Source organism: Crocodylus porosus, unplaced genomic scaffold, assembly GCF_001723895.1.
Source record: "Crocodylus porosus isolate Cpor-Errol unplaced genomic scaffold, CroPor_comp1, whole genome shotgun sequence".
In the NCBI taxonomy this organism is placed as follows: Eukaryota; Metazoa; Chordata; order Crocodylia; family Crocodylidae; genus Crocodylus; species Crocodylus porosus.
Genome location: NW_017728954.1, coordinates 142,277 through 154,346, shown reverse-complemented (window position 1 = coordinate 154,346; position 12,070 = coordinate 142,277). Strand labels below are relative to the sequence as shown.

General features: G+C 47.0%; 1 protein-coding gene across 5 annotated transcripts in view; it reads right to left on the bottom strand.

Annotated features, from left to right (window-relative positions):
* Positions 1 to 12,070, bottom strand: part of FASN (fatty acid synthase) — a 110,291-nt gene that overhangs the window by 46,033 nt on the left and 52,188 nt on the right. For all 5 annotated transcript variants that reach the window (XM_019556500.1, XM_019556499.1, XM_019556501.1 and 2 more), the window contains 2 exons: positions 10,600 to 10,737; positions 9,987 to 10,212 (listed from right to left, as the gene is read on the bottom strand). In XM_019556500.1, the coding sequence (XP_019412045.1) occupies positions 9,987 to 10,212; positions 10,600 to 10,737 (364 nt within the window). The remainder of the gene's footprint in view (positions 1 to 9,986; positions 10,213 to 10,599; positions 10,738 to 12,070) is intronic.

Below are 12,070 nucleotides of genomic sequence, written 5' to 3'. Positions count from 1 at the left end.
GATGCCGCGGCGGGCCTCCGCGGCCCCGGCCCCCCCCCGCGGCCTCATGGCCCTGTCCTGGGCCCCGCGTGGCACCTCCGCGGGCTCCTGGGGCGCGTCTTTCGCCCCCTGTGGTAGAAGAAATGGCGAGAAGCGCCACTTGCCCAGCCAGGGTCTTGCTCTGGGGGATGCTGCTCGGGGATTAGAAGTAGGCTAGCCTTGGCCTCGCTGGCCCACCACCTGCACGAGCAGGCGCAGTGGGAGATGAGGAGCCCTGCATCCATGTCAGGGGTGGTGATCAGTTTAACAGGAAAATCCTGCCCCCAGCCCCCATGATGGACTCAGGATGGACCCGGCCTCCCCATCAGTCCTACAGCTCAGCAGCACATCCCCCTCCAGGCCTGGTTCACTAGATGCCCCCCAGTAAGCAGAATTTCAGAGTTGCTGTAAAATACAGCAGGCCTGCAATTAAACGCTTCGGGGTTTGGGCAATTTGACTGCAACTGTGGTGTCACCAGGCCAACATTCCTCTGGGTGCTTTCAGCTGCAGAAAGAGCTTATTCAGGCCTGGGTGGAAGGAATGCACCATGCTGCCCCATCTCAGGAAAGGAGCAGTGTTACATGTTTCATTCACCACTGGACCAGCACGAGTGTTTGGTACCCACCTGATAAAAGCCTGAGGCAATGAAGTTGCAGATATAGAACATTACTTGTATGTATTACCACCACACCTTTACATTAAAAGAAAATGTTTTTGGGGAAAAGCATAAACAACTATTTTTCCTAAGCTCTCCAGGTGCTTGCAACCCAGTGCTGGGAGTCTGTGCTATCTAGGTACCAGCCAGATCTCAGAGCAGACCAGGACAAGGTACCTCCTCAGGACAGGTGCTACTGACTGGGTTGTTCCTCTGTTCCTTTGCAGCCCTGATTCTGCACCAGTTACGCACGTATTTAACTCCGCAATGCAAGTAGCAGCGTTCATTTCCGTGATAATATAGTAGAACCCAAATACTTCACCGGATTTGGTTTCTAGCCCCTGCGCAAAGATGAGAGTTTGTGAAACAGAGGAGGGTATACGGAGCTGCAGCAAACGACTGTCTGGGACCTCTGAGGAGTTCCAGCTGCTTGCTGCAGCTTTTATTTCCCAGGGCTCCACTTCTCCCGCCAGCAGCATGGGACAGCAGTGAGCTCTCCCAGTAGTACCTTTGAAGGGAAAGCTGTGAAAAACAGACAAGTGGCTGGTCTGTAAATCTGGTAATCCATTTCAAACGAAGGCTTTTAGCATAAATGCCTAGTGGGTTTGGGCCTTGAAGGTGCTGTTGGCTGTCCCCCAGACTCGCTAGAGGCATGCCCACTCAGTCCCAAGCCAGTACCTCAGCTTGGTACAAGACTGATGGGGCTGCCATTTTCTGAAGGAGACTATTTCATGATCATTTTCATAGGCATAATGGGGTCCAGGTAAAACAACTCATGCACTGACTTTTCCATTGAATTTGAAATGCACAACAGCAAGACCAGGACAATTAATATTTCCTTCTGCACAAAAATCTAGCATTTTTAAAAGTATTATTAATGAACCAGATTCTCTGCTTTTCTGAACCATTTGCAGCCACTTGTGTCTGGGTAAAGTAAAAGCAGTGGTGTGAAAGAAGAATTCTTATGTTGTATTACTTTACGCCCTCTTTGCAAGGTACGGAAGGTTAAGCCTGTTATTTTTATGCCCCTCTGTTTTCAACTGAGTTTCAGGCTGCTGGACACGGCTGACAGCTGTAGTGTTGCAAGTGTAGCAGTGCAGCACCTCGAGGTGCCCACCTCTTCCCTTGCCTAAACACCTTTAAGAGTTTCTCAAAAACATTTGCTTTTAATCTCAAAAACACAGGCATATTAATAGATTCTTACTGTACTTAAAATAAAAATGCATATTTATTTGTATTGATTGATCTGAATGAATATAATCAGTCTCACAATAGTAAGCAGTCACTCCTGCAGCACAAGTCATAGGATTGGCTCTTCTTCCCATTGTGTCAAACATTCCAACTTTACTTTGCACGCATGAGGACCGTCAACATGCCTGAGCCAATAATTAAATTTGGATCTCTGAGATTAAAAATGAAACACTAAAGAATATGGGTACAAAACTTGCTGTCAACAAAGAAATTAATCTTTAACATTGTAGTTTCGGATTTTAGTCATTTTGGGCAAGATTTTTGACTGTTTAGGAAGTGAGAATCTGCTGGATTTCACCTTTGGCAGAGTTTCAAGCTTTGTTCCTTTCACTCTCAAAGCAGCACATGGTGCTCTCTCTTGATCCTTAGTTTTGACACTTTGCTGAGATTCTTCAAACTTCTTGGGCATGTGTGTTGCTTCAAGGTCTACAGCAGTTGAGGAAAATGGGGTTGATTACTTGTATTCTCCAAATATACTGCCTTTATAAAAACACATAGCCAGAATCACGTGCCTGGCATCATTCGAGTAGTGCTCATGGGATGGAAGAATAGAGCTGTCTATTGTACTCTCTGGACCAATGGTAGAAATGCTATGCCCCCACTACTCAATCCTTGCTGCCTCTTTACATCTTAAAGCAGAGCTATCCACCTTCTGAGTGGCCAGGGGGCACATGCCATGCAGCCTATATACTGCATGGGCCACAGCCACCCTCCAACTCCCCCTGCCCCCCCATGCTCCATGGCTCCTCAGTAGCACAGCCTGTGCTGCTACATCCCCAGGTATAGAGGGCAGGAAGCAGAAGCCAGAGGAAATAGGGGGAGCTCAGAGATATCTGGCAGCAGCAGAAGATACAGTGAGGAAGGGTTTGTATGGCTCTTTTCAGGCAATTCAGTAGGCATGCTGGAGTCATATTCTGTCCAAATGCCCTTTTAATATCCATAGTGGGCAACCTCAATCTCCAGGGTGGCTGGGGTTTTGAGAAAACCCCATTGCATCAGCCAGTATCTATGCAAGTCAAGCCATGGCTATGTTTAGGTAGCAGATATGCCCTAAGTGTCACCTTGTTATTCCAGAATAAGGCAGAAAGGTTAGCCACTGTCACACGCAACTCTGTGATCCTCCTGGCTCATGAAACCACTGCTAGGAACAGCAGAAGGTAGGGCAGGGTGGTACCTTAGGAAGTAAATCGTTCAGAAAGGCACAGGCTTTCATAGGCAGCACTCTACTTCATCAGATACTAATGAAATCGTTTCTAATGACTCTCTGAACCAGTTAGTCCCCAAGATGCCACCCTGCCCTGCCTGCTGCATGACTTCAGACTCACAGACCATGTACAGGTGGAGGTGGCAGTATAATATGAAAGATTTGAGTCTCAGGATCCAACGAGACTTCTGCCTTCTCCTTGGAAAGGCAGAAAGATATCCTGGTCACTCTGTGAGATTAAAAAAAAATAACATGTCCCGATGCTTATCCTGCCTTTCTACTTGGATAAGAGATCCTAACTCATAGAATCATAGAATCAATGAGTTGGGAGGACCTAGACAGATCATTGAGTTCAACCCCCCGCCATGGGCAGGAAGGAGCACTGGGGGTGGCAGGGGTCATAAGACCCCAGCCAGGTTCCTGTCCAGTCTCCTCTTGAAGATTTCCAGGGAAGGTGAGAGCACCACCTCTCTGGGAAGCCTCTTCCAGGCTCTGGCCACCCTTACAGTGAAGTAGTTCTTCCTAATATATAACCTAAACCTATCCCCCCTCAGCTTGTGTCTATTGTTCCTGGCTACTCCAAAGGGGGCCCTGGTGAACAGACTTTCCCCAAGTCCCTGCTGGTGGCCCCTGATAAGGTTGTAGGCAGCCACAAGATCCCCCCTCCATCTCCTCTTGCAGAGACTGAAGAGATTCAGGTCCCTCAGCCTCTCCTCATAGGCCTGGCCACAGAGGCCCTCAACTATACGCGTGGCCTCCTCTGGACCCTCTCCAGGTTCCCCACATCCCTCCTGAAGTGCGGCGCCCAGAACTGGACACAGTACTTCAGCCGCGACCTGACCAGTGCCCCATAGAGGGGGAGCAAGACCTCTCTGGACCTGTTAGTGATGCCCCTGTTGATGCAGGACAGGGTGCGGTTGGCTCTGCCTATTGCTTCGTCGCACTGGCGACTCATATTCATCCTGGAGTCAATCCTGACTCCAAGATCCCTCTCTGCCTCTGTGCTGCCAAGAGGGGCAGCCCCAACCTATAACCATAATGGTGGTTCCCCCTCCCCAGGTGCAGCACCCTGCGCTTTGTCCTTGTTGAACCACATCCTGTTCAGATCCGCCCACTTCTCCAACCTATCCAGGTCTGCCTGGATGCGGTCCCTGCCTGTCGGTGTATTCACTTTACCCCACAGCTTGGTGTCATCAGCAAACTTGAACAGGGTGCTCTCCACACCCTCGTCCAGGTCGCTAACGAAGATGTTGAACAGCACCAGCACAAGGACCAAGCCCTGGGGGACTCCTCTGCCCACACCCTCCCAGGTCGACATCGACCCATCCACCACCACCCTCTGGGTTCACCCCTGGAGCCACTTTACCACCCATGTGACCATGCATTATTCAGTGCCGCAGCCCCTCAGGTTGCCCACCAGAATTGGATGGGACACTGTGTCGAAGGCCTTCTGGAAGTCCAAGAAGATGACATTGACTTCCTCCTTCCCATCTAAGCTCTTTGTTACCTGGTCATAGAAAGAGACCAGATTAGTCAGGCAGGATCAGCCTGGCATGAACCCATGTTGGTTACCCCTCAACATCACTTCCCCTGCAGGGCTCTCACAAATGCGGCCCTGGATAATTTTTTCAAAGACCTTCCCCAGGATAGAAGCGAGGCTGACTGGCCTGTAGTTGCCAGACTCTTCCTTCCTCCCCTTCTTGAAAATAGGGACCACACTGGCCCTTTTCCAGTCCTCAGGGACTTGGCCTGAGCACCAGGAGTCCTCGAACAGCCGTGCCAATGGCTCCGCGATGACACCAGCCAATTCCCTCAGCACCTGCAGATGAAGGTCATCCGGGCCCACCGATTTGGACACACCTAAGCCCTCCAGGTAATCCTTAACTAGGTCGGAACTAACAGTCGGGGGACTCGCATCCTTCCCGGGGCTCTCTACACTATCACCCGAGAGCACCCCATTGTCAGCGGACAGGAACACGGAGGCAAAGAACTTGTTGAAGAGTTCTGCCTTCTCTTGCGTGTCCGTCACCAACTGCCCTGCCTTGCCCTGCCTCGTAGGGGTCCAATGTTACCCCGAGACTTCTTCTTGCTACCTATATACTTGAACTCAGGTGGAGATAAAGACTTAAATCTATGGCCATTAGACAAGGCAGAAGTGCCAAGCCTGTTGCGCACAGAATCCAACCTGCTGAGTCCTCCTCAGAACTCTGGGGACTGGAGGAAATGGAGTGGAGGAGAGCAGCGCTTTCCTTTCCCATGACAGAATGGCATCAGATATGCACCACCTGCACCTTCTCACTGTACAGGGGAACCTCAGTCTAATCCTCATTCTAATTTGGAGCAAACAAGCCTGTGTGGATGACCTCCATTCTGTAAAAATAAAAAGCCACTGAGGACCCGAGTGACCATTCAGGTGAACCATGCACTTTCAGTTTGTTTCTACACTTGTCAGGGGAAAGGGAAGAGTCATTTTTTGCCCTGGGTCTTTAGGACATCAAATTGCTTGCGGCTGGGGCAAAACTGTGACAGGTGAAGATCTCCTAACCCTTGATTTTGAATGACTGATGCACTCAGAGGCCAGAGGGCAGCTGTTAGGACCCCTTTTTCAGCGCATGAGTTGGGAGGGGGGAACATTCCAACTGTCTCATTGTCTCCTCCTCCTATTTCCAGCTCTATAGTGGTTCCTATACTGCAATCATTCCTGTGGTATCTGAGCACCTTCAGAGTTGTGCATTAAAGGAACATGACTCATACTCGTCACATGTTCTCTCATCTTCTCCAACTCTGTTTTGGTAATTTTTTTTTAATAACCATGTGTTGCTGTGTGTGAAAGAGAAGGTGAACTCAGACAACCATACCTTGCACTAGGAGTGGCAGGTGGTAAAACATGTGATGGTCTGTTCTCAGATCAAGTGCTTAAGAAACCCTACTAAAAGCAATCATATGCAGCAGTACCTTAGTCTGGAGAGTTTCTCATTATCTGATGATCTTGACACCACTGATCACTGAGAGAACCAAGAAAGGCATCCATGAGGCTTGTGAACAATTTTCTAGGCTTCTCCACAAAGAAACACCAGGACTGGGTTTGATGAGAATGATAAGGAAATTGAAGCTCTCACTGACAGAAAAAGAGAGCCTTCAGACCTTAGCAGAATGACATCACCTCCAAACAGAAGCCAGACACTTATTGCCACATTAAGGCCAAGACCCCAAGGAAAATTTGAGAGGAAAAGAACAAGGGAGGACAAAGCAAAAGAGAGTCACAAGTTTGCCAATAGCCAAGGTGTGTGTAGTTTCTTCAGTGGAAAAAAAAATTACTGTCATCCTTGTATCGAGGGACTGCTGCAGCTGACGACTGTTGCAGCTGCTGCCCAGTATAAGGTGCAGAACAGACCGCTCCTCCACGTCAGGATGCTCCTTGCAGTTTGCAGGGTCCCAGAGCTTAGCAGCCACTTAAAAGAAGCCCAGGGGCCTGTATCTGGCCCATGGGTCATACGCTGCCAACCCTTGCTGTGTATGTATGCTGCTTTTCTTCTGAAATTGTCCCCAAGCATTCACAACTACCTCACAAAAACAGTCACTCAGGAATAACTTGATCAGGCTGGACAAACATTTAAATGTAGAAAATAAAACCAGTGAGTTACAGATTTAATATTTGTGAGGCACTCTGAAGAGCAAAAAGATGGAACAGAAATCATGTGTTCTTTGCTGTGTAGTCAGAAAGTAGCAGCTTTCTCTGTTGGTTAATAATTTACCAGCATCTCTGCCTTGGGCTGACTTTTCCCCCTTATGGATCACTCTTAAAACTTTATCAATGATGACAAAGTTGCTCAAATTGTGTCTACTACTAATGATAACATTTGACCCATAACATACAGAATTTGGAGCCAGAAAGCCGAGCCAATAACATAAGGAGAGGTTTGTAGAAGCGGCTTTTTAGTTTTCTATATCTAAGTTCAAATATTGCACCATAAGCTATTTCATTGCAAAATATCTTCATTTCTTTGCTGTTCTGCACAAGATACATGCTCAAACACAATGCCCCATGGGACACAGTTTTGAAAAGAAAACTAAATCACAACTTATGAAATCTTAAACTTATGCATCTGAGTTATCCATAGCAATGTAAACCATTTTCTGGCAGGGAAAGTTCTCACACCTCAGAGGAAATACCATGTCCTTTGAGGCTGTACTTCAAAAGGACTGACTAGTCAGGGGCAAGTTCCAATGGCAGGCAGAGCTTGCCCAATGCTCCTCTTCTCTTTCGCTCATGACCCTGGTCCCAAGAACAGTGGGACTAGGGCTTTTCACATGGTAACACGCAGCACCAATTGCAGGGTAAAGCTCTTGGTCCAAACCAGCATAATTATGATCAGACTTTAATAAAACATTGGGGGGGGGGTTCACCATTTTTCCCAATTAAGGTAAGTGATTGGCAAAAGAATTAACATCTCAGCTTGAAACCAAATAAGTGCAAGTTTTCATGGTATTCATATAAATAACTCAATGAACTGATGGCAACTGCTGAGATATTTCTAAGGATCTCACAATTGAAACAGTCTACAAAATTACTGTGCAGTACCATAACTACAGAACATTCTCTCGTGAAATCTATTATACATGACTGCATCTTATTAAAGTTATAAAATGGGGTTAAAGTGTAGCCATGATGGTCTCATAAACATACAAATCAAGGGGTTTTTGTGATGTCTTTTGTGAGACTTGAGGAAGGGCACTTTGTGCCCAAAACTGCACCGCCCCAGCTACACATCTGGTCCAGTAAATGATATAAACTCCCTTCCTTGCTTCTTGTAAAGTTTTGAGAGCATGATTTTAGACAGTATAAAAGGGATTCATTATGCCAATCACCTTATTTTGCATATATCATTATTTATGACATGGGATATGATATATCCCTGCATTTACATCAACTGCCTCTGATAAATGGTTTTTAAACCAAATATATATAATTTTAGAATATTCACATTACTCTTTTCCACTTCATCACATTCCAGAACTATCCTTAGTAAATGAACAAGAAGCCAATAGTCTAACTGGCATATTCTGCTCTTGACAAATATTACCTACTATTGAAAACCTCTCTCTTGTCCAGGAAACAGTATCTATATCAACCGGTTTCTAAAAAGCCCCTTTAAGTATCCGCAAATTTCATGACCTTTGTTAAAAATATTTTTGGATTTTTTTATCCTAATTTAACCCCACGAGCTGATAATTCACCTCCCAATATACATCTCTATCCAACTTCTGAAATTCTATTAGAAACAGTGATGCACATACATTTCATTAATCTTTGGGTCTCTGGAGATTGTGCAGCAAGTTACGGAACTCCAGTTGGAAATGGTTAGAGTTTAGGTTAGGACACTGGTGTCTTTACAGAACTGCCAACTCTGTTGCTCCGCACATGAGCATGAAGTACAGTATTAATCAGAAAAAGTTTCATGACAAACACAACTGACCACGGAGTTTCTCTCATCAATACAGGCCCGTCCTGCCATGAACTTGCCATTCCAGTGCTGGGTCCACAAAAAGGTACGTGCATGATGATCATCAGCACTGTTCCCATCCCATTCAAGTTCTGTCCATGGAGACCATCCCAGGCCCCCTGCAGGCAGGACTCCCTTGGCCAGGAGAATGGGATGAGGCCACAGATGCATGAAGAGTGATGTCCAGGAGCAGGATGGGTGGGGGCCAGAATTGCAGGGCAGTGACGGTGCGGGACTAGGGTCTGAGACACAGCCAAAATCCACTCTTTGCACACCACTCCCTGCAGAACCAGTGCCTGTCACAGGGATGTTTGGGGAGCAGATTGTGGCTCTTCCCCAGGCCCCGGCCCTGCGTTGTCGCTGACCTGAGATCCCAGCCCTAGCCCTGGCCCTGCTTGCCTATTCCACTCCCAGATGCCGCTCCCTGCCTGCCAGCAGCCACATCCCATCTGCTCAGTTAAGCACACCCTGCCCACGGGTCCCAGCCAGTCTCCATGAAAACCCCACCCACCCACTCTGTCCAGCACCCCTGGTAGTAGGTGCAGGGCAGGCGGGCCAGCAGGCCTGGGCAGCAGGACCGCGTCTAGTGGCAGTGCCAACACTGGCAGCAGCAGCTGGAAGGAACGTAAATCTGGCTGTCACAGCACCCCAGCCCTGCTGTGCACCTGGGGGTGGTGGGACTGGTCAGATGTGCTACGACCTGTGCTGCCCCCCACGCCTACGCCAGGCAGGGCTGAGGGACACACCACAGGCTGGATAAAATGTTTTGGTGGGCCAGATGCAGCCTATGGACTGTATTTTGTCCACCCCCCTCCCCCCCCGAGTTACTATATTAAAGCAGAGGCATCACAAGCTTTTTCAAGCACCTGGGGCAGGGGAAGGAATTGTACTGACCAGCGGAAAGCAGTGGCGGGGGAAAGAGAGGAGTCTTACCTTCCTGGGCTCTCCTCACTTGACCTTATTTGGACTTTTGGATCTGATATAACAAGCATCTGAAAACCTAGCCCAGAGAATAGCTAAATATGGCACAGAGGTGCTCCAACAGCAGCATGGCAACACATGAACCATATAACAATATACTATGTTCAAACATCCTTCCTGCTCTCAAGTGAGGGGGGTATTTTAATTTCCCAGTTAATGGTGTTACTGTGAGGGGAGCAGCATCAGTATTCCTCTTAGGAGCCTCTTCTTGCCTGCAGTGATATTCAAGTATCTCTGTAACTCCTTGAGCATGTGTAACAGCAGGCTTTGTGACTAATTATGGCTACTATGACATCAGTGCAAGTAGAGGGAACCCACACTTGTAAGTTCACTCCTTCAGCAGAGTGATATGCCAGGAAGTCTCATGCTTACCTTGATCTCTGCTGCTTTGATGACTGAGCATAGAAAGGCTTGAGCCCATGTCTAGGATTTGCCAAACATCCTGGAGGGAATTGTGTACTCCAGATGATGACCATAAAGTCTGCTGTGATTGGCTTGGAACCTCCCCACTGCAGAGTTGAGTCTGGTTCATTGTTGAGACTGTACACCCCGTGTATTGCTCTGGTCCCCCATCTGGAACAGAAGATTCCAGCTGAACCTGTGGAAATTAAAAGTCACTCTTAGAAGAATACCTGCTCTTTCCTTAGATGACTGGAGTTGGTCAGCAAGTGCCCACAGGATATGTCAGAGAGCGTCATCAGCTGGAAAGCAAGCTGAGCCAGGGAACTGTATCACTATTGCTAATTTACATCCAGTATAAAAGTGGTGATGGGGTGGGGTGGGGTGGGAAGGCAGGAGGTGTAGATGGAACATAACATATTTAAAATTGTATTTTATAATATAGTTTTATTTTGTATGATATTTGTACCTAATCCAGAAATGACTCAAGTAATTAGTTTTAATGCCTTATAGAAACTGAGTGTTAAAATTGCATAGAGTGTGATTAAAGATAATTTAGGCTTTTATGGTAACTCCTCTCCCATACCTGAACCTGTGGCAATTCTGTTCCCTTGCCACCGCTGCTTGGGGCATTGTCACTACTGAAGGTCTCTACTGACCTAGGAAAGGCAATCATAGAGGCCAATCTTAGGAAATCTTGTTGTTGTGCATACTGTAGCGCCTCCTGTCATGAAAAGGAACCAGCATTAATACACAATTCATTTAAGAAGGGCATTCACAGATAAATTGCAATGGGCTTTTCTGGCCTCTGGAAAGATTATGTTCATACATGCATTTGCTTCATAACACCACTAGAACTAGTCTGAAAAAGTAGAGCTAATCTTAATGGGTCATTACATTATGCTGTTGATGCCCACAATCAAATGTAGTCAGAAATCTAGTCCTAATAACTCCTTGCAAATTCTCTCCACAACCCCCTGTTCTTTATTCACATCAACAACTCCTGCAGAGGGCTGTTAGCCATGTTAGGCTGAAGTTAGGCAGAAGGTAGGGCAGGGTGACACCTTATTAACCTGTCTGTTAACTGGGTTTGTTCGACAAGATCCTTCTTCATCAGGTATGTCCAGTCCATATGGTGGCAAGGACAGGCTGACTCTGCATGTACTAGCTCCCAATCGGGACCACCTGCAGCTATGCTAGTGTAGTGCAATGCCCACGCCAGGAAGCTGTGCTGAGCTGAGCTGCAGAGCTTGATGCCTCACCAACATGGCGACACTACTTCATGTTCAGGAGACCACGCTGGCAGAGTTAGCATGACATGTGACAGCACGAGTGTTGCCCCACACTAGAGGGACATAGCCTTGAACTGACTGTTCCTTTAACCTTCCGCACTCATGCCAGTGTGTAATCAAACTAGATCTCTGTGATCAAGCCACATAAAAGTAACTTAATTGAAAGAGTAAGTAATAGAACACATAGGCTAGAAAAAGGGATTGATAAGCAAAAATAGCTCCATTTTAGTGGTAAGAAAGTTTAGCGATAAAGAGAACTTTCAAAAGTCAAGTTAAGTTAGATGTTGCAAAGTTAAAAACCAGAGTAAAAAGTTCTTGCTATGGAAATGAGAGTTACTTCAGCTGAGGTAGAAACAGAAAACTGGATCAACCCCAAAGGATAACAGATGCTATTATGATGTAAGTAAGGTTGGCAAGCTGATCAATGGACTGGACAAATACCGTAAACTAACCAGTCAGTTAGAATCACAGAATCATAGAAAATGAGGGCTGAAAGGGACCTTAGGAAGTCGCATCTAGTCCAACCACTTGCTCAAAGCAGAACCAGCGCCAATTCGATCATCCCCACTAAAGTTTGTCTAGCTGGGTCTTAAAAACCTCCAAGGATGGAGAGTCCACAACCTCTCAAAGTAACCCATTCCAGTGCTTCACCACCCTCCTAGTGAGAAACTTTTTCCTAATATCTAACCTCAACTTCCCTTGCTCCAACCTTGGGGTTCCGCAGGGCTCAGTCCTCGGGCCCACACTGTTCAACATCTTCATCAG